Source organism: Blennius ocellaris, assembly GCF_963422515.1.
Source record: "Blennius ocellaris genome assembly, chromosome: 10".
NCBI classification, from domain to species: Eukaryota; Metazoa; Chordata; class Actinopteri; order Blenniiformes; family Blenniidae; genus Blennius; species Blennius ocellaris.
Genome location: NC_137659.1, coordinates 15,615,112 through 15,638,021, shown reverse-complemented (window position 1 = coordinate 15,638,021; position 22,910 = coordinate 15,615,112). Strand labels below are relative to the sequence as shown.

At 41.2% G+C, this 22,910-nt stretch overlaps 1 protein-coding gene across 2 annotated transcripts; it reads right to left on the bottom strand.

Moving 5' to 3' along the window:
• Positions 1-2,183: 2,183 nt before the first annotated feature.
• On the bottom strand, positions 2,184-13,181 carry xirp1 (xin actin binding repeat containing 1). Of its 2 annotated transcripts, XM_080503483.1 has the most exons (5): positions 12,900-13,181; positions 10,612-10,763; positions 10,433-10,474; positions 4,949-9,403; positions 4,379-4,518 (listed from the first exon to the last, which is right to left on the bottom strand). In XM_080503483.1, the coding sequence occupies exons 4-5, from the start codon at positions 9,401-9,403 to the stop codon at positions 4,516-4,518; spliced, it is 4,458 nt and encodes a 1,485-aa protein (XP_080359609.1). In that variant the 5' UTR covers positions 10,433-10,474; positions 10,612-10,763; positions 12,900-13,181; the 3' UTR covers positions 4,379-4,515. The 2 variants fall into 2 exon arrangements, with proteins under 2 accessions (XP_080359608.1, XP_080359609.1); XM_080503482.1 differs by having other exon boundaries at positions 2,184-9,403; positions 12,900-13,180.
• Positions 13,182-22,910: the final 9,729 nt, after the last annotated feature.

Sequence of the window (22,910 nt, the reverse complement as noted above, 5' to 3'; positions counted from 1 at the left end):
TCACTGGTTTCTGAGCTCGGCCGAGAGGAGCGATTATACGTCGCCACACCAACACTGCCCACGAATCTCACAGACTTCTGATCTTTATTTGGAAGACCGTCCACTCTGTCATTTGTTACTCTGTGGTTTGGTGTTGAGCTGGTTGCTACACTTGTCTGGAGTGACTTTTTATTCATGACAGATGCACCTGCTCCTGAAATGAGAGAGGGTTCTTTGGTTGCATCTTTCACTGGAGTTATTCTCTTTGCGGGCAACTTCTCTACTGACTTTAAACCTTCTACCCTTGATTGTACCTTGACTTCCTTGTCTTGTATTTCCCGTCTGTAGCTCAGCCTGTCACTTTTCCAATGTTCTGGTGAGCTATTTGCCATTTTCGTTGCTTTTCCTTTGTCAGGTGTCTTGTTTTTCTGTGCAGGAGATGGTGTTTGAGGTGTTTGAGGAACGCTTCTATTTTTTTTCTCTGGAGGCCAGCTCATGTTCAGTTTGCCTCTTGCATCCCCGACACTTTTATTTCCCAACTCTCTTGCAGATGACTTTGTGGCCAACAGATCAGAAGTTTGCCCAACGATACCAGAAGCATTATACTTAAGTTTTGTCGTTTGAGGAGTGCACTTGAAATCAGGCTCATCGATTCCTTTATCTTTGTGAATCCAGAGATTTTTATGTTGTGTGTGCCCGAAACCTTCGTCATAATTTCCTCTCCTTTTGAAGAGTTGTTGGTAGTGAGAATTGCAGTAGAACTCTCCATAAAGTGATGAGTAGTTCTGGATGCTGCAATAAGATGGCACAAAATCATGAAGTAAAATCAAACATGTCATTTTTTTTTTTTCATTGCTGAATCAACTGCTGCAAATATATGACAATATCCTAAGGTAAGGTTTAATTTATGCAGGCCAACATTAGACGTGTTTATCCTGATAAGTTTTAATTTGATTAGTGGACAAAAATCTTATTGTGTTGAAAAACAAAATCTCACCTGAGCTTCTTGCCACAGTGTTTGCAGCAGAAACAATTGCAGTGCAGAATGAGTTTATTGGCCACCATTTTTTCCATTGGATAGACGGGTGTCAAACAGGCCGAGCACATTTCCTTGGCAGATGGCTGGAACTACGATGATGAAAACAAACTTGATTATAGTAACTTAATATATAATAATGTCTGGTTCTTCACAAGTCCTATATTAAACGTAATTTATAGCTGTGATTGTAAAGAAGACTGTACTGTATAGAATACAATGCATTTACACTTTTTACTGGACTGCAATGTCTGTGTCCATTATTACAAAGTTAGACGTTGTCAGTCAGTGTATGTGTGAGCACAAAAGAAGGAGCTCTATGATTTGCTTTGGTGTTGCATTTGAGTTATAGCAAGAGAAATTCCTAATATTCTGCCCCTTGTTTGCATTTTGATGAAAATGTCCAAAATATTACGATCACCTCAAATTAATTTATAATGAAGTCCAAGACTATTCAGTACAAAAAAAACCTCTCCTGTAAAATATTAAAATTGATCATTTTATTTTAGAAAGGCGGTATTTATAGACAAGGTGTTGCAGTGAATCACATCTGAATCTTCAAATGTACCTGATCAACAGGCTGTTGAATGTACAAAACACAAAAAAAGTTCTTCCATATTAATACATGAATCGTTTTTGTCGCATTTCTTTTGTTCTTTTCAAAAGTTCCTCTTGAGAAAGCGTCCTCTTTACTAATACAACAAAGAGTCACAATAAATGTGTAGGAGCAGGTTTTATGTCTCCGCTCCAAGGTAATCTGATTATTCATTTTGATATTATCTACATTTGCCCAAAAGAGGAGATACTTAATGGTTCATTGTAATTTTCAGAATGATTAAATAATTCTTAATATGGTCGACATACATTTACAAACAAACTTTGTGAACAACATGTAATTTGCCTGGAGCACATTTTTAGGAAAGATGAATGGTTGATAATGTTGATATTGATTCTTTATCGTAACGGTCAGACTTTACAATGGATATATAAAACTCTGAAGTGATAGTTTGTTGTATTGACTAATATCTATTGGTTTCTGGGAAACATGAAAATCATCAGTTGTGTGGAAGTAGACTTAAAAATACATTTAATATTCACTTTACTTAAGACTTTAAAATTATAATAGTGAGCTGGATTTGTAAAAGAATAAGAACATATTTCTACAATCCCATCTTTTAAATTGTCATTTATTTGACATTTTACACAACAGAACATGCAGTCTTATCTACAAGCTTGGCCTTAATAACAGAACAGAAAATTTCTTCATGTGGTTACAGTATAAAATCTATAAGACAGATGTGTTTTAATTAAAAGTCAACATTTTCATTATTTCATTCGAAAGATATGTCTAAAAAGAAAACATTTTATTTAAACAAAAAAGCAAGAATACATGAAGGGAAACCACCTATTTCCAAAAGTTAAAGGAGTGGGAAACACTGAAGAGTGGCTTGCTCAGTGGTTTTCCTTTGGTTGGCTGAAAGTCACAAAGACCGACCCTGACTTAGCGCTGCTTGAAACTTTGTCCTTAAAAATTTGACCTGATCTTCTCATCAAGGGAGACGTCATGACTTCATATCGCGTCGGACTCCCAGCGACTTCAAACAAGGTGGTCGATTTACTGTCCGACTGTTTGGTTACAAATGTCGAAGTCATGGAAGATTGAAAGACGTTTCCAAAGCCGTCGGTTTCTTCATATGTTTCGCTGACTGTCTTGGTACCAATGATTCCTGCTGGTGGCTCTGGGACTGTTTTCACCTCGAGCACACTGACCTTGCGTTGTGGACTTTGGTCATTTTTTGACGACTCTGCAGGTTCTGCGTTTCCATCGGGGCAACCGTGAGAACTGCTCTCGCTCTTTGGTTTGAATGTCGACAGGCTCGGCTTTGGTTGTTCAGGAGTCTTTCTGGCGGCTGAGTGAATGGAGATGAATGATGGTGAAGACTGAGAGGAAGACTGTCTAGTGAGAGGTTTGTTTTGCATCTGTGTGTGAGGTTTGCTGGTAGATTGTCTTGAGTCTGGAACAGAAACATCAGTCACGTCTTTGCTCTGACTTGCTTTGGCTTTGCTTGACCCGATACTTATCTTCCTGATGTTGCTAGTCACTTGAATATTTGGCTCAGATTTCAAAGATTCATCAAACAATCCCGACAACCCTGCAATGTCTGCCTCTGATTTCAAATTAGAGACAGAATATAAGGCCTTCTTGATCGTCTCTTCGATCTCGAGAAGTTTTGCTAAAGTCTGCTCCTTCAGATTCATAATTTCTTTGCTTGCCTTTTCCAGATCTTCAAATGCAGTGTCAACTGAGGAGATGCTTTCAAGATCATCATCAAGTATTTGTACCTCAACCTTCTTTTCCTCTTTTTTGTTCTGCCTCTCGTTTGGACCCATCCACACCGGGACGTTCTCATATAATGTCTTCAAGGAGCTGGCGTCCACACTGCTGGTCTCGCCTTCTATTTCTTGCACTTGCGACAGGATTCCTTTCAGTTCCTCTCGTTTCCTTAAATTTTCAAAGATTTCCATTGCAGCCTTTACATTTCCCTTCATAATCTCCTCTTTGTGGACAGACAGTCTTTGTCGTCTTTCATCTTCTGTTTCTCTTCCTTTCTTCTCTCTTAAAACAACTTTATCTTCAACGGATTGTTTCGTTTCACTTTTTTCATTTTGCTGACTACAACGTGACTCAACTGGACTGTTAGTCTTTATTGCTGCCCCTTCAGTTTTGTGTTGGTGTTTGCTTTGTTCGTGTTTCTGAATGGTGGTTTTATCTGCTTGTTTATGATTTTTAACCTGTTCGTCGACGACATTTACCTTCTTTTTCAACAAAGCTCTTTTTTCTAAAGACTCAGTGTCCTTTCTTTCAAAGTTTTGCAGGGCTGACTTCAAGGTCATGTTCCTTTCCTGTCTGCTGTCTTCTGCATAATTCTCTATACACATCTGAATCTCCTCCGCTGCATTGATTTTCTGTATCACATTTCTGTCTATTTCCACATTATTGCTGTTAGGTTTTGATTTTAGCTGATTATTTGACTTCCTTTCCATGAGGGTTCCTGTTTTTATGCTCTTGTTCATTTCCATAGCCTTAAAGTCCATTGCTGCATGTTCATTTGTTTGGTTTGTGGCTTGCACTGGGTCATCAGCATAGTGTTGGTGCCATTGACTCGTCTCTTGACTGACATTTCTCTGTTGTGTGTCTGAGGAGTGTGCATGAGCATGCTGGCTCTGTTTTTGAGGAATCACTGCACTCGGTAGGTCTTTGACAGAGTAAGTAGCAGCGTTGAACGTGGGAAATGGCGATGAATGTGGCTCTTCCACCACCACAGATTTTGTCCATTGAGGCTTTGGTGGTAACGCGGGCTTCTGCTCCTGGGGTTTCTTGGTCTTTTGAGGCAGTGGAGATGGGGCTACAGTTGCTGGGCTGGCTGATCTACAGTTTCCATTTGCTACAGGGTTGATAGTTGAATTCTGTGTGGTAATGGATGGCTGTCCTTCACAGGTTACTGAAATTGAAGGAGATAGTTTTGTGTCAGATGGAGGCAGAGACACCACAACACATTGCTTGTGAACAGTCTTGCTCCTCCCTGAACACTTGCCTGAATTCCTGTATATCATTGCAGCTTTATAGTCTCCTTTGGATACATTTACACTTGACTTCCCAAGAGATTCCAGAGCCAATTGGACATTACCTCTCACAATGCTTTCTTTATCTAGGACCTTCTGCTCTGTTGCTGCACTCTGCAGGGACTTAATAGCTGCTTTTACATCTCCTCTGATAGCTTCTTCTGTCTCATCTTCAATTCTCTGACCATTAACCTCACTGCATACTTCAGGTTTCAGAAATTCTGGGCCACAATTACTGACGATAACTCTGCCTTGTTGATAAGCCTCATAGGAAATATGGTTTTCCTCAGCTTGTTCTGCATCACTGACCTTTGTATAAGTCCTCTTTTGCGGACATCTGGTGGAGGATGAACATGTCGACTGTGTCACTGTCGATGTGCTTTGCTCTTCTGCCGACAGGTTGAGGTTGTATATTTTTCCAGGAGCAGTGACGTCCCGTTCCATATGCATGCTCTGCTGCTTGGCCATTTCGAGAGACTTTTTTGCCGCTTTCACATCTCCTGATATAATGACTTCTTTTTGCGTTTGACTTCCTTCAACTTCAGGTCCTTGGGCTGACAAGTCCATGTCATAGATGGTTCCAGGTTTGATGAGCTCCCGTTCCACAATCATGCTTTGTTGTTTTGCACGTTCTAATGACTGCATCGTGGCCCTGATGTCTCCTGAGACGACTTCCTCTTTTTCAACAGTAACCAGTTGCTTCACTGCAAGTTGCTGTTTTGCTGATAGGACATCTCCAGGGATTATTTCCTCCTTCTCAACACAGCTATCAACACCGATGGAGCACTCTGATGAGAACACTTTTTTTGTGTTCTTGACATCCCCCGGCAAAACATCAGAAATTGTCCGCTCCACCTGCTCCTTCTGCTGTCGCAGGCTTTTCTTTGCTTCCTTCACACCCCCGTGGACTGTTTCAATCTGCTCTTTGGCCATAGGGTTGTGATCAACTTCATCTTCACATTCCTCAGCATGAAGATTCTTCAGATAATCTAGATCCCCTTTCTCAATACAACTTTTGTACAAATTAACATTTCCTTTCTCAGTTTCATCCACTGTGCAGGATGTTGCAGTCCTCTGATTATGGGCTGTCGCTAGAAGATTTCCAATTGTAGACTTTACATCTCCCCTCTCTGTTACATGAGTCTCAGCTTTGATATCATAATTGCAGAGGAGCGAATAAACAGATAACTCAGCTTGTCCTTCTGTCGTTTCTTGTATTACAATTCCCTTTTTCTTGTTCTTTTCTTGAACAAGCAGGTCATCAATCATCTGGGCAATATTTTTAATTCTCTGATCTCTCCCAATGTCGACAGAAGCAGTTGGTTCCAAAACAGGAAGCTCGACAACTGTAGTCTTAACTTTACCTTTTTCACATTCTTTCAAAAGAGTAACTTGCGGTTTGAGGGTTGGTTTGATCAACAGCTGCAACATGATGTTCCTGACGTTTCCTTGAATAACCTCCTCTTTCTGAATCTGCACACCTTTGTTGTTTTCAATGAGATATTTTCCCATGTTGACGTTCCTGTTCTCGTTTGCTTCGATTATGATGCCGCTTGAGTGAACAAACGTCATTTGGTTCAGATATGAAAGGGTGTCTGCAACACTATTGGAAGTGATTTTGTCCAATGGAGTGGTTTCAAACATCCAGGTAGTGCACTTTACATCAGCTTTTGGGATTTCTTCAACACCTTGGCCTGAGGTATCTTGAGAATCCTTGATCTTGTCAAGTGGCTGCGACTCAAACAGCCAGGTGCAGCGTTTTACATCCCCTTTTTGGCTGTCTTCCCTGTGGACAGTTTTAACTGGGCTCTGTTCCTCTGGATCCCCTTTCAAGCTATCAGTGGTTTGATTCTCAAAGAGCCAGGTCGATGTCCTGACATCGCCCTGCTGCACGTCAGTCACGCTGACCATTCTCACAAAATTCTTGCTTGTCTGCTCAGATTCAAAGATCTCTTTACTGAGCTGTACATTGTTGCTTCCAAAGTCTTCAGTCACATTGACGGATGGCTCCTCACAGCTAGTAAAGGAGTCCAGAGGCTGCGTCTCAAACTTCCACCTGGCCGCTTTGACATCTCCAGCCTTGACATCTTCTTGGGTGACTGCCCGGATGACATAAACTTCATTCTCAGCCTTGATGGCATCCAGGGGTTTTGTCTCAAACATCCACCTCGCTCCTCTTACATCACCACTCATCACCTCTTCTTTTTTTACAGTTGTCACCTCGTGAAACTGTCCCTCTTTGTCTCTGATTGCATACATTGGCAGCGATTCGAACATCATGCTACTTGATTTCACGTCGACATTACTCACAGGCTGTTCCACAGAGACTGATGTCTGCTCCAGGTTTTTCTCTTGGATTTTGTCCAGTGAGGATGTTTCAAAGACAAACTTTTTGTTCTTTATATCGCCACCATCAGGACCCTCAACTTGCTTTGTGTTTTGCTGGCTATCGTCCTTATTGATCAAGTTCATAGGGCAGTTCTCAAACATCCAAGTAAATTTGTTAACGGAACCTTTTTCGATGTGCTCATCTTGGTTCTGGTCATCAGATGTTCTCGGGATCTCCGATCCTATTTCGTCGAGCGATCGGGATTCAAACAGTTCTTTGACCCTGGAGACATCTCCTGACTGAAAGTTAACCTGGCTGATACATCTCGAATCATGTTCTGCATTTGAATCCTTTCTTATTTTGTCCAAGGTTTCTGTTTCAAAAAGATGTTTGACTGTTTGCACACCAACCTCTGATTTGACAGAATCCTGTGTGGTACTACAGAGCTTCAAATTGTACTCTTCCCCATCTTTGATACTGTCGAGAGGCTGTGATTCAAAGAGCCAGGTCATTGATTTGACATCTGTGTCGATGGATTCTTTGTCTTTCAGTTTTTCTGATTTGTCGTACAAAATATCCATTGGCTGTGTCTCAAACAACCATTTGCAGGTCTTGACGTCACCTTTATGGGTTTCTTCTTGCAAAGAGGAGCTTTGCGCTGCCTGATTAAACTTAGAATGGATTCCGTCTATTGTCTGAGTTTCAAAAAGCCATTTTGCTGTCTTGACATCGCCCATCGTGTCCTCTTGTCTGGTGATGCCTTTGATCACCTCGACATTTTCCTTTCCTTCTGCTAACTGGTCCAAAGGCCTGGTCTCAAACATCCACTTATAGTTTTTGACTTTTCCTTTAATAAATTCCTCTCGGCTGACGGTTGTAACCTCATGGAGGTTTCCAGAGCTGTCCTTTATTGCGTATAGAGGAGTTGTCTCAAACATTGCTTTGTTACCTTGGACGTTTCCCGCTGTAATAGCATGCTCCGTCTCCTTCATATCTTCATCAGACTGAGCAATCTTGCACAAAGGGATTGTTTCAAAAAGTTGTTTGAAACCCTTCACATCACCTCTCTCTATGTCATGTTCTTTGAATGAGGTGTTATTTTGACTGCAGCAGCTCTCAAACATTTGTTTTTTGCCTTTAACTTCTCCTTGTTCGTCAGCTGAAAGTGTAATTTTCTTCAGTCGTCCAACTTCATAACTCTCGCTTAGCGCTTCCATGGGCTGAGTTTCAAACAGCCACAGGGACGTCTTCACATCTCCCCCAACAATTTCTTCTTTTTCTAAAGACTTCTCTTCTGAGTCTCCTTTCAATGTGGCCAATGGTTGCAGCTCAAAGAGCTTCTTTTTATTGACAACATCAGCCTCTCCTGTGTATCCAGTAGTTGTTCCTTCAAACTTCTCGACTCCCACAGCCTCTTGTATTGTATCAAAAGACTGTGTTTCAAACATCCACCTCTTCTGGTCAACACCTTTATGCCCTTCCTCCAGAGATATACCTCGAATGATCTTAAGTCCATCGGCTCCCTTATTAATCAGGTCCAAAGGCTGAGTTTCAAACAGCCAGCGGGCAGTGCTGATGTTGTTGGCATTGATCTCCTCCCTGCACACAGATTTAATCTCATGAATGTTGCCACTGTTGTCTCTGATGGCACAACAGGGCTCTGTCTGGAAGAGCTTCACAGTCTTCTGGACATCTCCTTTCTGTTCCTGAAGCTCAGATTTAAGTCTCAGGAAGCTGCGGTCTTCAATGGAGTTGCAGCGGCCAAGATCACTCAGTGGCTTGGACTCAAACAGCATCCGAGTCCCTCTCACGTCTCCAGGTTGGATGGGTTCTTTCAGCACAGCCTCCACCAGTTCACCCTCTTCACTTTTTGATTTATTGAGGGAATCTAAGGGCTGGGTCTCAAACAACCATGTTGATGTTCTCACATCTCCACTGACAGACATCTGCCTTTGGGCAGACCTATCATGAGTGCTTTTATACTTCTCAAACATTGAGGAAGTACTTCTGACGTCTCCGCATTTTAATTCCTCGTCCTCCATCAGCTTCTTGGTTGCATGAGGATCTCCGATATTATCCAGAGTCCAGTTCTCAAAGATCCACCTCATGGACTGCACCTCACCCTGATAAGCTGCATCTGCTGCCTGAGTGATTTCAGACTGCACTGCATGCATTATCTCGTCGTCCACAGCATCATCAAGACTGGCCCGGAGGTCTGGGTGGATGTGCTTAAAGAGCCTCTTCAGCTCACTCTTCTGCCGTTGCTGGTAGAACATGGAGAAGCTTTCTTTGGGTGGAGGCACAGGTGGGGTGCTTGACAATGCAGGTCCCTCATAGTCAAGGGGTCTGGGTGGTTCAGCAGGGGGTGGAGGGAGAGGCAGCTCATCCTCATGAGATGAATGTGAAACTTTGATTTTCCTGCCCGCTTCAGCCATCTTGTGATGAAAAACAAAACAACAAAGGAAAAAAAAAAGCAATCTTATCAGGGTCAAATCGTGGAAAACAGTGTAGTTTAAATATTAGTCAATAGTAAGATGTCATGCAATTAGTAAACAAAGACATACTTTACCTTCCTCTGGCTTGAAGATTTTCACTGCACACCATCGTCTGCCATACCAGAGTTAACAAAACACCTCACAGCTGTTAGTGGGACGACGGCACACAGCACCTTGCCTCTTTTGAATGTACTGTACATCCTTAATCTAATTTTCCTTTTGCCTTTCTGATTTGAAAACATATCACGTAAAAAAAAGAGCTTTGCAGTTGTTGTTGTTGTTGTTGTTGTTGTTGTTGTTGTTGTTGTTGTTGTTGTTGTCGTCGGGGGGAAATGTGTCAGGTCCCTTTTGTGAATACCCTACAGTATTTTCCCCTCAGTTTGAAGAAGAATTACAGCATTTATACAATAAAAAAAACATTTTTTATGTTTTTATGTTTTATGACTGTTGACTGTCGAGGTTAGGAGCGTGAAACAGATTAGATATAGACGTGTTATTCACACCAGAAGCTTCCGGTGTTCACTTCAGCGCTTTAATTAGGATGATAGTTACGATTAAGTACATGAAAGGACTGAAAATAGCATTAGCATTACGCATTCTAATGACTGAGATATCTAAATTGAAATGTGATCGTTGTGTTAGTCTTTTTTTTCCATTATCGTTGCACTAACTGGAGAGCATGTGTATGAAACACCAGCCTATGTGATTGTGTTTTGTCACTCCACAGATGCAGAAATTGTCACGCATTGAGTTGCGTCACAGAGCAAAGAAATGTCCATATTGTGTGCAAAACAAAAGATTTTGATGAGTGTGGCTGTTCTGCACTTCAACGATCTGAATGTAATTTCATGTTGTGCTCATGTTATTTGTTAGGAACGCTGACATGTTTGTTAATGCAAGACAACACTGAAACCCACAGCACACGATAAATCAAACCACACTGTACTGTGATGGATCAAATATTAGTACCTTTGTGTTTTTTGCCTTTTTCTGTGGCGTCCTGATGAGTTCCTGTTGAGCAATGGAAAAAGAGGAGATATCTATTTAACACGTCCAGTCGCTGCTGTCGCAGAACACAGTGGCTGCTCCCCATTGAAACCCTTGACCTGGGTTTGTGAAGAGGAATGAAAAGCATTTCAGGAACTCACTGGCTGCGTTGAGCCTCCTGTGGCGTCTGTAGCTGCTGCTCTCGACAGATAGAGAGCTGATCTGTCCCTCACTGAGGTGGAAGCAGAGATCCGGTCTCGGGATTGTCTGGTTGGGGAGCCCCCTTTGGTCAGAACTGGACTGTATTTGTCATCTGTAACAAGCCAAAAATCATGTTAATCATTTGCAGTTCATTAAAACGTGCTCAGTGAGGGGTGCAGTAGTACATAGACAATAATGTATCCCATAAATAAGCAAAGTCGGGTATGTTTAGTGTCAGCAGCATATTCAGTGATAACATTTTCTCTGGATATTCTTAGTTCATAGTGCGATAAGCTTTGCTATTATCTCTCCGTACACCTTGCTGAGCCTCTTCCAGGTTTTATCAATGGGATATTGTCGTAGTAAGTAAGAAATTGTGGTATCTCATATTGAGCTGAATGAGATATATACAAATACACTTGGTGAAATGTTCAGCCTCTGATATAAAGCCCCACATTCCCTGGCCACACCGCATGCCATAGACGGACTATGACGCCAAAGGGGGAAAAAAACAAAACAAAACAAAAAAAAACCCCAGCAACTGCTAACTCAGCTGGAGTGACACAGATTGTTTGCACATTGTTTGCAAAGCTCTCTGCCATCAAACCGTCAACACCTGACCAGAAGAATGTGACCACATGAACCAGGAAAAAACACGGACGTTATTTTTGCCCCATAACTTTTCCCAAAGCTGGTTTATCGCAGCAGTGGTAGTTATACATTTAAATCCTGATTGATTTGAATAGATTTTTATTTGTATTTCTTAAGCATTGCTTGTACTGCATTAGCTGAAAACATTATGCATTAAAATTTTTGAGCAAATAATTCATGATCAATTCAGAAAAGCAATTCAATAACATCCTGCTGAACAATACGGTTGTCACAGGTCAACAGCACAGTGTGTTGCTCAGGCTATCCAGCTGTAAATAATGGTCAGATTTAAACATACCTCCTCTTTTCACACACTAAGCCCTCACTGAACAAAAGGACAGGCCAGCGAGCCGGCGCCTCTCACGAGTCTGGACTTAAAGCATTTTCATAGATGGGTGAGCAGACAGAATGAGGCAGCCGAGCGACATGCGTGTCCCGTTGAAGTCCTCACCCAATAAAACAAAAGGTCAACCTATCGTCGCTGTATGTTTGAACACGCCCCGATCAGTGAAGAGCCAATCACCGCATTTGTATAAAGCAAGTTGTTTCCCCAACACGTAGTTACTGAAACATATTTTTTTTCAGACCACATCCACCTCTAACGGGTGATTTCCACCCGTTTCAAAGTGATTTCTGCTGACATCTCTTTGATCTGGGTTAATTCTCCAGGAATGAAGAGGAGCTATTAGTGGCACAGTAATGGTCGGGCTTTTTGGGCCACTGGCAGCTGTACAAATGATGGTGAAATGCAGCTGCCATTTGGTCTTCACCACCGCCGCCACCTTCACCACCATCAGCTGTTGGCCCGGTTGGGGCTGCATTCACAGACCGCAATGAAAAGTGGCATGCCATCCAACAGAACCTCAGACCCCCCAAACAGCATCACATCACTGTACACGATGCCAATCTATAAAAAAATCACTTTGAGTTTCCGGTGTGTGCTTTTTTTTATGACAAACATGAAGAGTTTTGTGTTTCTGATGATTCTTGGAAGAAAAATAACGGATGACCTGATGGAGTGCGGTTCTCTGACCTCCCATTCCTCACATTTCAGAGGACAACACAGGGAAAATTGATAGCCACAAAAGCCTTAGAGAAGATTCCAGCAATATAGTCACAACTGTTTAGTTTGTGACTTGTATAGCTCTATGATCACCCAAGAAGAAATAGGAACAGAAGAGGTCAAAGTTATTCAGCCAAGGTCAGTCATGAAGGCTCGTAGTTCACATTTTGCATCTTGCAATTATTATGTGATTTTGTGAATTCAGCATTAATATCTTGGTCAGTTATTTAGTTTTTCATGTGAAAATGGGAATAGCTTTTTGACAGTTTAATATAATCAACCAATAACTTTGAATTTCAACATTATTTTTCAATGCATTGACATAATGGTAATCTACAATTTTACACTTCAAAGAGCCTTTCCATTCATTTTACTTCCTGACATACTGTTATTATAGTAGAGAGCAACAACATAAAGCGGCATGTACATCTCGTGTATCTCCCAGTCAATTTTATAGAATAAAACAATTCCAAGTCATCGACACAATGACATCAGGCTCTATTGTTTCTATGACTGAAGTTAATGATTACTTACTAAAAGATCATTCAGCGCTGACGTCACTGTCACGTCCTCTTGTGTCTCTTCTGGCTTGAAAAACTGTCTCTCCTGTGATGTTGTGCTAAAGCCTGTTTCCTCTCGCGCTGCTCACTGAGTCCAAACTCTTTCTCGTCCTGTGGCCTTGGTGGCAGCTGATTTTTATCAGAGCCCGCTGTCCCAGGGGGAGACTTCAGCTATATTTGGATGGTGGGCTGGCTGCTGTGGCTGCTCGCCTGAGTCAATCACCTCTGTTAGTCACTGAAGGACTGGGGGCTACCCCTCCACCTCCCATTCCCATAGCGACATTGTCACCCACTATAATGGGCACTGGGTGGGACCGACAGTATGTGTGTCAGTGGGTGTTTGATGGGCAACATAAGACACGGGACCACTAGGACGGCCCTATTATGGCATGGGCATTTTCATCCTGAAGTTTTAAAATTGTTTAGACTTTTTTTGCTGGCAGACGTCCTCCCACATTCCAGAATGTCTCCTTCTCACAGCAGAAACATGGCTGGATGAACACCTGAGTCTACGAAGCACTATCAGTTTTCAGGCGTCATACTGACATGGCTCAGAGGGCCAAGGTCTGCGTCACGGTGAGAGCCATTAAGGACAGCTTCACTCCTATCTTGAGCATGTGCACCAAACACATAGTTATGCCGCCACAACATCCTTGTCTTTATTTAGCTCTTTTTCCTCCCAGCGTCAAAAAGCACATTGGGAGCCGCTTTTCGAACCGCCGTCATGATCGACATGAGGACATTGTAAATACTGAGGTCCGTGATCCTGGCATGTTTGCTCTTGGAAACCTGATAAAGATTAATTTCCTGTGCTGTGAGGATGTGAGATCACCTTTTTTTTTTTTTTTTTTTACATATTATGAAGAATGTGCCTTCATTCATGACGCTCCAGTACAGAGAATGACATCTGTCATTGAGTGTTCACTCATCTAATTCCAGAGTGAGAACCACTGAGCACAAAGTGTGACACTAAAAACATGACTATAACCTCATGACTCAGAGGGGAACCCTGGCACCAATCCATCTGGCTTCCGAGACGTCAGTGGCAGAGAAACATGAAATCGAATGCTGCGTCTCACCGTGTGAGTATCCGGATGCTCTGTCGTAGCTCTCTGGGAGGCCATTAGTCCTTCCCCCGTCCACCTGGGTGGCTCTCTGTGGATCACCAACAAAGTATGTGATAAAGATAATACTGATCTGGCACACTGCTTTTATTTGCTAAAAAAAAAAAAAAAAGTTCCACAAAAGGTTGAACCAAATAGATTTTCAGAAGTATTTTCTCTTTTTTATTTTTGCTTCTGATAAGATGAATTAGGGGCTGAATGCTCATGTCTGTCTAGTTGATTAAAGATTAAATATTTAGAGCTGCTGGAAGTCGCTCCCCGTTTATTGAGGCAACTTGTACAACTGCATCATCCGTTGGGGTCATGGGGGCAAAGGGCTACTAAGTAAACCTTCACACTGATGAGCAATTTTGTGTTTTCAGTTGACCTGAGTGGCATTTTTTTTTCAGAAGCAAAGTAAACAAGAGGAAGCTACGAGGCACTGTGAGAATGTACAAATTCAACACAGAAATTAGAATTTAAACCTGTGTCCGTCCCCAGGAAGGCACACATATAAACCACTGCAGCTAATGTTGTAGGATATTTTTGTGATCTTTTGCTTTGGATCACGCAAACATAACAACAATGTCTTCTACTTCCTTCAGGGCCTTTTTCAATGTAGTTTACCGATTATCCTTGAGAACGCACTGTGTTTGCTCGGTGGATTACAATTTTCTTTCCACCGTCCAAAAACATGCATTTGAGGCCAGTTGGTGACTAAATTGTAGGTTTTTGGGAGGTTTCTTTAGGGGGAGAATGTGAGTGTGATTGTCTCCATGTTTGTTTACCGGAGAAGCTAAACACCGATCTATCTATGAATATATATGTCAAACCTGTAAACCCATCTCTTTCTTTAGCCATGTTTGATTTGATCCACAGTCAAATGAAAATGCTGACAACGTCTTGTTGGCTTTCTTGATGCTGTATTGTTTTAATCTTTACTTTTTCTCTTTTTTCCAGTTTTATTTATAATTTGAATTTTTTTATATAATTTGCTGTATGTGAAAAGGAGGTTGGGGTTTTTTTGTTTTTTTTTAGAATGCTGATATTTGCTATACAAATAAAATGGCCTTGCTTTGCTGCCAAAAGACCTATCTTAACAAATACATATTTCGTAAAACTGTGTGCAGACCAGGTTGATCTCGTGCAAGAGGCCATCAGACTCGATTTCTTCCTTGTTTTGATGTGCACATATTGATATCTAATATTCACTTCTTTTTATATTATTGCTTAAATAACATTTTCACTTTCTATTCTATGTATTATATTATATCATATTCTGTGTGGAACACTGTGAAGCTTTTTCCCACTTGCATGAATAAAGTGTTTTTTATAGTATTGTAAACATTACCCTCATTCTGCACACTGAACTCCGGTGATCAAATATTGAGCAGAATTTTTACAGCTTCTCGTGTTCTCTTATATCCCTGATACTTTCTTGAGCAAATCGATCCTCATGAAAGCGCCTTAAATGTACACACCTGAACAGCTCTGTCCTTCAGGGTGGTGCTGTGGTCGCCGCTAGCCTGCAGAGGGCGCCCTTTCCCTGGTTTACTGCCAGCATTGCTGTTGTTCAGGTCCTGCTGCGGGGTGAACTTTGACTCATACAGAGCACACAGGGCTCGGGTGCCTGCACTCTCTTTTTGAGGAAGGACGTCCATGGAGACACTCCTGGTCAGGATAGAGTCTCTTCCTGATCCATACTCCCTGTGGCTCTGCTTTGTCCACCGGCTGTCCGCTCTGGTTTGTGTCACCTAAAGACAGGAGTGGCTCTTTATGTGATTTATTTCCTCAACCATTGTCTCAGTTGATAAGAAAGATGGATACGATGATACTACCTCAGGTTTTGGCTCCGCTTTCTCATAACTTCTCAGGTCGAAATGGCTTTGGTAACTGTAGGATCAAATTCATTGCAAACTTTATTTAGCAACCTTGGGCTCAACTATAATAAGAAATGTTGTTGTTTTTTGTTATTTGAGTGCACATGTAGTGTTGAACGTACTGTTGCACCAGCTCCGAGACAGACTTTCTATCCCAGCGGGAGAGAGTTGTCGTCACCCAGGACTTTTCCTGGACCCCAGAAAGACTCTTCAGGGACTGGGTTCTCCTTAATTCAAATGCCTCCATAGCAGTCTTCTTCCCAACAGCTATAGAAACAAAAGATGTGCTTGCTTTATGGCTCTAAATTCACATGCTGATTTATACTCGCATGCAACACAGAAAGCTGATAAAAATGTGTATTCACAGTCAGAGCATTAAACACCAAAATAAATGCTTTTTTTGCAATTCTAAATATTCACAAATGTACCCGGGTGTGTCAGTTATTGCTTAACAGCCTGCAACAAAAACTGTCAGTCATATGACTCTGGTAATGTTTATGAATTCCTGCACTCAGAAAGCAAGATTAGACCAAATTTTTTCTCCTCAAGGTGATTGTGGAACAGTCAGTAAACAATTACATCGTTATTATACATCACTTTACGGAAATAGAAAAAACTATACATTCTAATCTATCAGGAAAAAATACATATATAGTGATTATTGTATTTTAGACATACTAATTAGCTTTACATACAACTACCCAATGGAATTGTTTTGTTTTTTTTTAAAAGGCAAATAATCTAAACTTGTTTTTTCTGCAAAATCAAATTGATTGACAGCCATACCTGAGAGGAAGAAGAAGTCACAGTTGCAGTGCCGTCTTTGTGCCTGACTTGTGATTCAGGAGCATCTCTCACAAGACACAGCAATTTCCACAGTTCAAAGTCCTTTTACACCTTGTGATTCAAGGCTTCCGGAATAAAAGTCACTATACTATAATGTCTGATTATTCTGAGATCAATTATAGCTGCAAAGTCTCAAAGCAGAGAGGAATTAGAGCAAAACATAGTGTCAGAAATAATCATCAATAATGAAATAATAGTGACAGTGCCGACAGTGTAACACATTCAAACACAGCAGACATGGAGACCTGCGTGTACTTTGACAGCTGGTTCTGTCAAATGCTCATGTTGGAATTCCCCTCATAGCAGCTCTGTTACTGTATCCCATGCCGGAACATGCAGCAGCATTTTATTTGCACTTCACTTGTGTGCTACTGGACACTTTATTCCAGCCACAAGAGTCACATTTATTCATTCATTGCTGCTGCTGTCCTGCTGTTACTTAACCAGCAGAGGCAGACAGTGCGTCTGTGTCGATGTAGAGCTACATTTTGTTAATTTAGGTAAAGTTACAACTCTCCTAAACTAAACGTATGAACATCTCCCCATGTCTGTCGTGCGTCCTCCAATTGAGGGTCATGGAGTCTGGAGCTGATCCCAATAGACAAACGCAGGTTACACCCTGGGAAGGTCACCTTGTCAATCAGAGCAAATAAAAATGACAATCAGATCACAAATATACTCATAGTTATATGAGTATATATATAACTCATATAATAATATAATAATAATAATAATAATAATATAATAATATAAACAATAATTACATATTACACTTATGTAATATGTAATTATATGTATTATATGTAATTTAATTACCCATGAAACTCAAATGCATGACCGTTAGAGCAAACTGCCAAGAGAGAACATGCAAACTCCACGCACCTATATATATAATTGGTCAGTATTTCTGGCATGTATATATATATATATATATATATATATATATATATATATATATATATATATATATATATATATATATATATATTATATTAGTCTTGTCAGTATTGTGCAGTCATAATAGAATCGAGCTAAAAGCATGTATCCATCTACGATTGTTCTCAGTCATGTTTGCAGGTCAAGTATTTGGAAAATGAAACGTTTTGTACTTTTAATTCAGAATATATGTTGAACACATCTTGTTGATGGCCTCCAGTGGAGAAAGAAATACATTCACGTGAACTAAAAAAAAAAAAATTTGAAGAAAAAGAAACTTGTGAGACGTCAACCTGACACCAGAAGATGGTGCCAAAGCAGCGTCCATCACGCTGTTTGACGTTGGGGCTGCTGATCTCACGTTGTCATACATTATTAGTCTGCTCGACACTTATATGTAGTTCAACACCACTATGGGAAAATAACTGGCTGTCAGCATAATGCACCTTCAAAGTATAGCCGTACATATTAATGCTGTAATGTTAAAGTAGCAGCGTGGCGAAAAATCAATGAGAGGATCCCATCCTGTGTCTAGCAGCTGTGTTGTCAGCCATTAATGCATGTGTTTGCCTGCTGCAATGAGAGAAGAGAGAGGCAATCAGCGAGAGATTGAGCTTGTTGGGGGATGAGGGGGGTGTCACGGTCTCACCCACACAGAACAGTCAGCGCTGGCCTGAACAGCTGAGAACAGAGCGAGGAGCTCCTTCCCTCTGCTGCTGCTGACTGCTCCTGGGAAAGCCTCACATGGAGCCACATGTGACAGGGAGCACCGACGGCAGAGCTGAGAGCCGAGAGCTGCAAGGCCCCGGGCGGCGACACTCGCCCGACAGCAGCGCATCGCTCTCTCGTGCACAACATTTTTTTATGGTCTGCAAATTATGAACGCACGGTGAATCTGCCTTGTCAGGAGCGCGAGGCAGTCCGTCTCTGCTCAGCCGCGCATTTCGCGACGGTTGGAAGCGGCAAGTTTGTCGGTTTGTAAGAAAGGTCAACCCGCAACTCGGTGACAAGAGAGTCACTGTTTTGAAGGAGGGGATGTCAAAGCCAAACACGCAGCTGCTTTGCTTTAAAAGCACAAAGCCGCTCACACGCAGCATCAGATAAGATCACTTCGGTTGAACACCAGTTGTGAAACCTGCTGACTTTCCGAGACGCAACGTGTGCTCCCTTTTGCAAACAAACACCAAAGTTACATCTGCTGCGAAACTGTCAACATGAATAATAAATAATGCATCCAGGCTCCTCTGAGTACATGCATAAGCTTTCCATCACAACGTTTCTGAGCTCCCGTGTTGAAATATTGAAGTCCCACTAATTAGTTTAACTAACAAGTTTAGAGCTGTTGCACATTTTGCAGAAGGCCAACCGCTGCCATCATGGAGTGGCAGGAAGCTCTCTGGTGTCACTCCCGGAGCTGATAACGCTGCACACACAAAGGGATGGCAGTTGACCCACCACTTAAGGTCTGGCCGTGGTGAAATTTTACCTCATAGTCTTTATCTGATGCCAGATTTTCACTCTGTTTAACACAGTTCAATACAAAAATCCAGAAGACCTTATTTCAGAGTTACTTTTATGCCTGTACGACAAGACACAATAGTACAAATGATTGTAACAATTTAGATGGCTTAATTTTTAAAATAGATGCCTGGCATTGAATTGTGGAATATTTCAGATAGATCATTACAGCTCAAGAAGATGTTGGTTTCTCTGATCGAGGACAATATAGATTAATGGTCATAATTGTTTTATTTAACACTTAAAAAAAACTATTGTAGAGTTTTGTACTGATCTTTACTGAACAAAAGCCCTTTAAAAATAGCAAAAATATTTTTTTAATTTACAACATGCATTTAAGTGAAGGGATTCATCCTTAACAGGACACGATTTCTTTTACTGCAAACACACACACGGTGGTTTCATGTCCTGTAATTAATCAGCTCCTCATTAATTTTCCAAAATGTCTTAAAGTGTCAGTTAGTGCTACAAAAGACACATATAAAAACATTTAACTGTGTTAAATGGGTTTTTCCTCATTAGTGTGATGCTTTTACTGTTGCTTTTAGATGTTACTTGTGTTGACAATGACGACAGTAACACTGCTGCTGATGATGACGATGATGATGGTGATGATGATGATTACAATGATGATGATGATGATGATGATGATTCACTGCATTTCCATTAAAATAGAAATGGCTGGTCTATATTTGTTCTTGCAGCCATGGTGACGTCAGTGAAAACATGACATCAAAGGATGTGTAAAAAAAGAACCAAATAATGTGTGAGTCACAGTATTGAGGACGAGACGTAAAGTGAGGCTATCTATCTATCTATCTATCTATCTATCTATCTATCTATCTATCTATCTATCAATCTATCAATCTATCTGTCATCTATCTATCTATCTATCTATCTATCTATCTATCTATCTATCTATCTATCTATCTATCTATCTATCTATCTATCTATCTATCTATCTATCTCCACCTGACACTTCCTCTCACAGTAAATCCAGGGGGTGTTAAAGGGGTAAATCCCTGAGATCGTGTCCACGGGGGCGAAGAAGGAAGCAACTGGGGCAGATTCACATGCCTGAAGCTCTGTCAAACTTTGTCAGTATATGGCTGAATGTGGGCCATCGCTGGTGCAGCTTGACTTACTGAAAAAAAATTAAAATGGGGCCACAAGAGCCAGTGGCAGCAACCTGAGAGGCTGCCAGAATGTGGGTTAACTGTAGGTTACATAACGTGGATTGTAGACTAAAAGCTTGGTAATGGTTTGCTCTCTGACTATCAATAGGATCGCCTTTTAGGCACAGAATGACATTGTTAAAGAAATAATGCATTTGTACAGAGGTGCAATTTGTCACTTCAGCGTTGTTTACATGACATGTGAAAACAAATCTGAGCAAAAAAGAAAGAAAAGGTTGAGCCTCTATCAGTTTACGGATGGATGACTGCGTTCAGAAACTGAAGGAATACAAAGATTTGTGACAAACTGACTCGTATGTTTGCTGCCGAAGCAAAGTCGTAACTGGTTGTCATGTGAAATATTACTTTTGCTCCCATGACTCATCGCTTTGTCATTTATCTTTGCACTGAAGTGGCCTCAGAAGGATCAACCTCGAGAGACACGACAGCCCGGCGTGTGGTCACAGCATGCGCTAAGGAACAGGAAACTCCAACAGTATTGCACAGATGTATTTTTGTCCAAGCAGTGTGATTGTTCTATAAATAACACAGAAGCATCATGGAGCACTTTGATCATGTGTTAAAGAGTCACACCGCAATTTCAAACAATAGATCAATACTGAACACACTCCCAACAAAACCTCTTATAAATGACAAATACAATTTCTTTCCAATATCAGCGCAGCTTGGAATTAATTAAAACATTTTTTTGCATAAAATCTTATATAAATCTTTGTTATTCATGAGCTGTTTCTCCACTGTGATCTTGATCATTTTCCTCCATGCACCACCTCCCTGGTGTTTTACTCCCCATGCAGGTTCGCGGAAGAGAAACTCTGCTCCCAGCCAAAGTGGGTCATACTCTCATAACATACTTCCACATGAGTGCTGAGGCCGAGACAACCGGTCCCTCCTCTGGCCAGAGTATTTGGACCCACAGATATTTACGTATTAGTGTGGTTTTTAGCTCTCCGGGCATATTCACTGGTGTGAATCAACACGGGGGTGGTCAGAGCAGGACGTCAGAAGCATTTTGTGCTTGTCCATTTTTCCATGTATCTGTCTGACCAGCTGTTGATCTGATGCTCTTTTTGCCTTTCTCCTCAATGAGGAATGAGATTTGTTTTGTATCCAGTCGATAATGTAGTGTGACTTGTGTTTAAAATACACGGTTGCTTTCATTTTCTTAATCACTACATTGTTGCTGAGATTAAAAAGTGCTTCTGGTAGTACTTCAGAATAGCAAATGATATGTCTGGGGCATCAAACAAGGAAGTGAATTCCTTTGCTGTTGCGGGAAGTTTCCTGGAGTTTACAAGTGTCTGCGCACAGTCAACACAACTGGGAAACACCAATATTAAGAGGAGTCACATTCCAGTGAAAGAACATGAATACCAAAGAGAGTGTGTGTCACGTTTAATTAATGTCTCACCCGAATTTTATAGTAAGTTAGAAGGCAAATCCAAACAGCAAAGCCAGCATGAAACAAACAAGAAGAATTAACAGCTGTATTTAATTATATTTTATTTGATGTAATCCTGTGGGGATTTTTTTTATACTTCTTTAGAAGTAGAACTGACTTGATTAGGCCTTGATTCATAAAATCATAAAAAGTAGTAAAACTGTGAACATGTGCCCAGTGGGACCTTTTATAATGGTGTCTGATTTGGAGAGTAAATCACAAGCTGGAGGTATAAAGGTTATTTATTTACCAGCAGATCACCAATGGTAACAAACAGCTCAGTGTGACAGACAGGACTGTGTGTGACGTCACCGCCTGCGTCAGGACAGACAGAGAGAGAGAGCACTCACATCCCACAAGAGGAATATAGCCGCTGCTCCTCTTGGCTTCTGTTGGCCATAACACAGTCATAACACAAGATAAAAGACCTCGATGTTTTATTTTAGCGCCTTGATAATACATTTAATGATAACATCAATTCCAATGAGGAGGATCACCTGTAATTATATCAATACAATAAATCAAAACGCAGGCGCTAATACAGTAACACTATGCATAATTCGATAAATATGACATCGTTAACGTTACATATATAAAGGCAACACTTGTTATGTCATTTGTGTTCGGACTTTGCATGTTTCTCTCACGGGTTCCGCTCATGGGTGACTCCATTTTCTTTGCTCTAGAATAGCGGGGGCTCAAAAAAAAAAAAAAAAAAAAAAGAAGCTTATGAAACATGGCCAACATTAATAAACGGCTTTGTAAAGTGGGAACTGAACTTTTGACACAAAACGACAAAATAAGATGCGTACTCCCCATTTTATGAGCCTGCTGGTTTGAGAGCGGAGCTGAGGGCAGATTTAATGGAACCCGTTGCCCCGCTCGAGTGGCATAATCATTAAATAAATTAGAACGAACGACAAAACTTTGAAACGCTCTCAATCATACGCCTAACGGTTTTCGGGCTACGCTTGAGGCGTGTGCGCATGCGCATTGCCTCCTTTCACCGTACGAGGGGTGAACCATCTTGACGCGAGGCGTTGTGTCTTTGTGCGCTCGCTGGTA

Excerpts from the sequence above, each read along its gene's own strand:
- xirp1 (XM_080503482.1), bottom strand. The coding sequence starts at position 9,403 with ATGGCTGAAGCGGGCAGGAAAATCAAAGTTTCACATTCATCTCATGAG.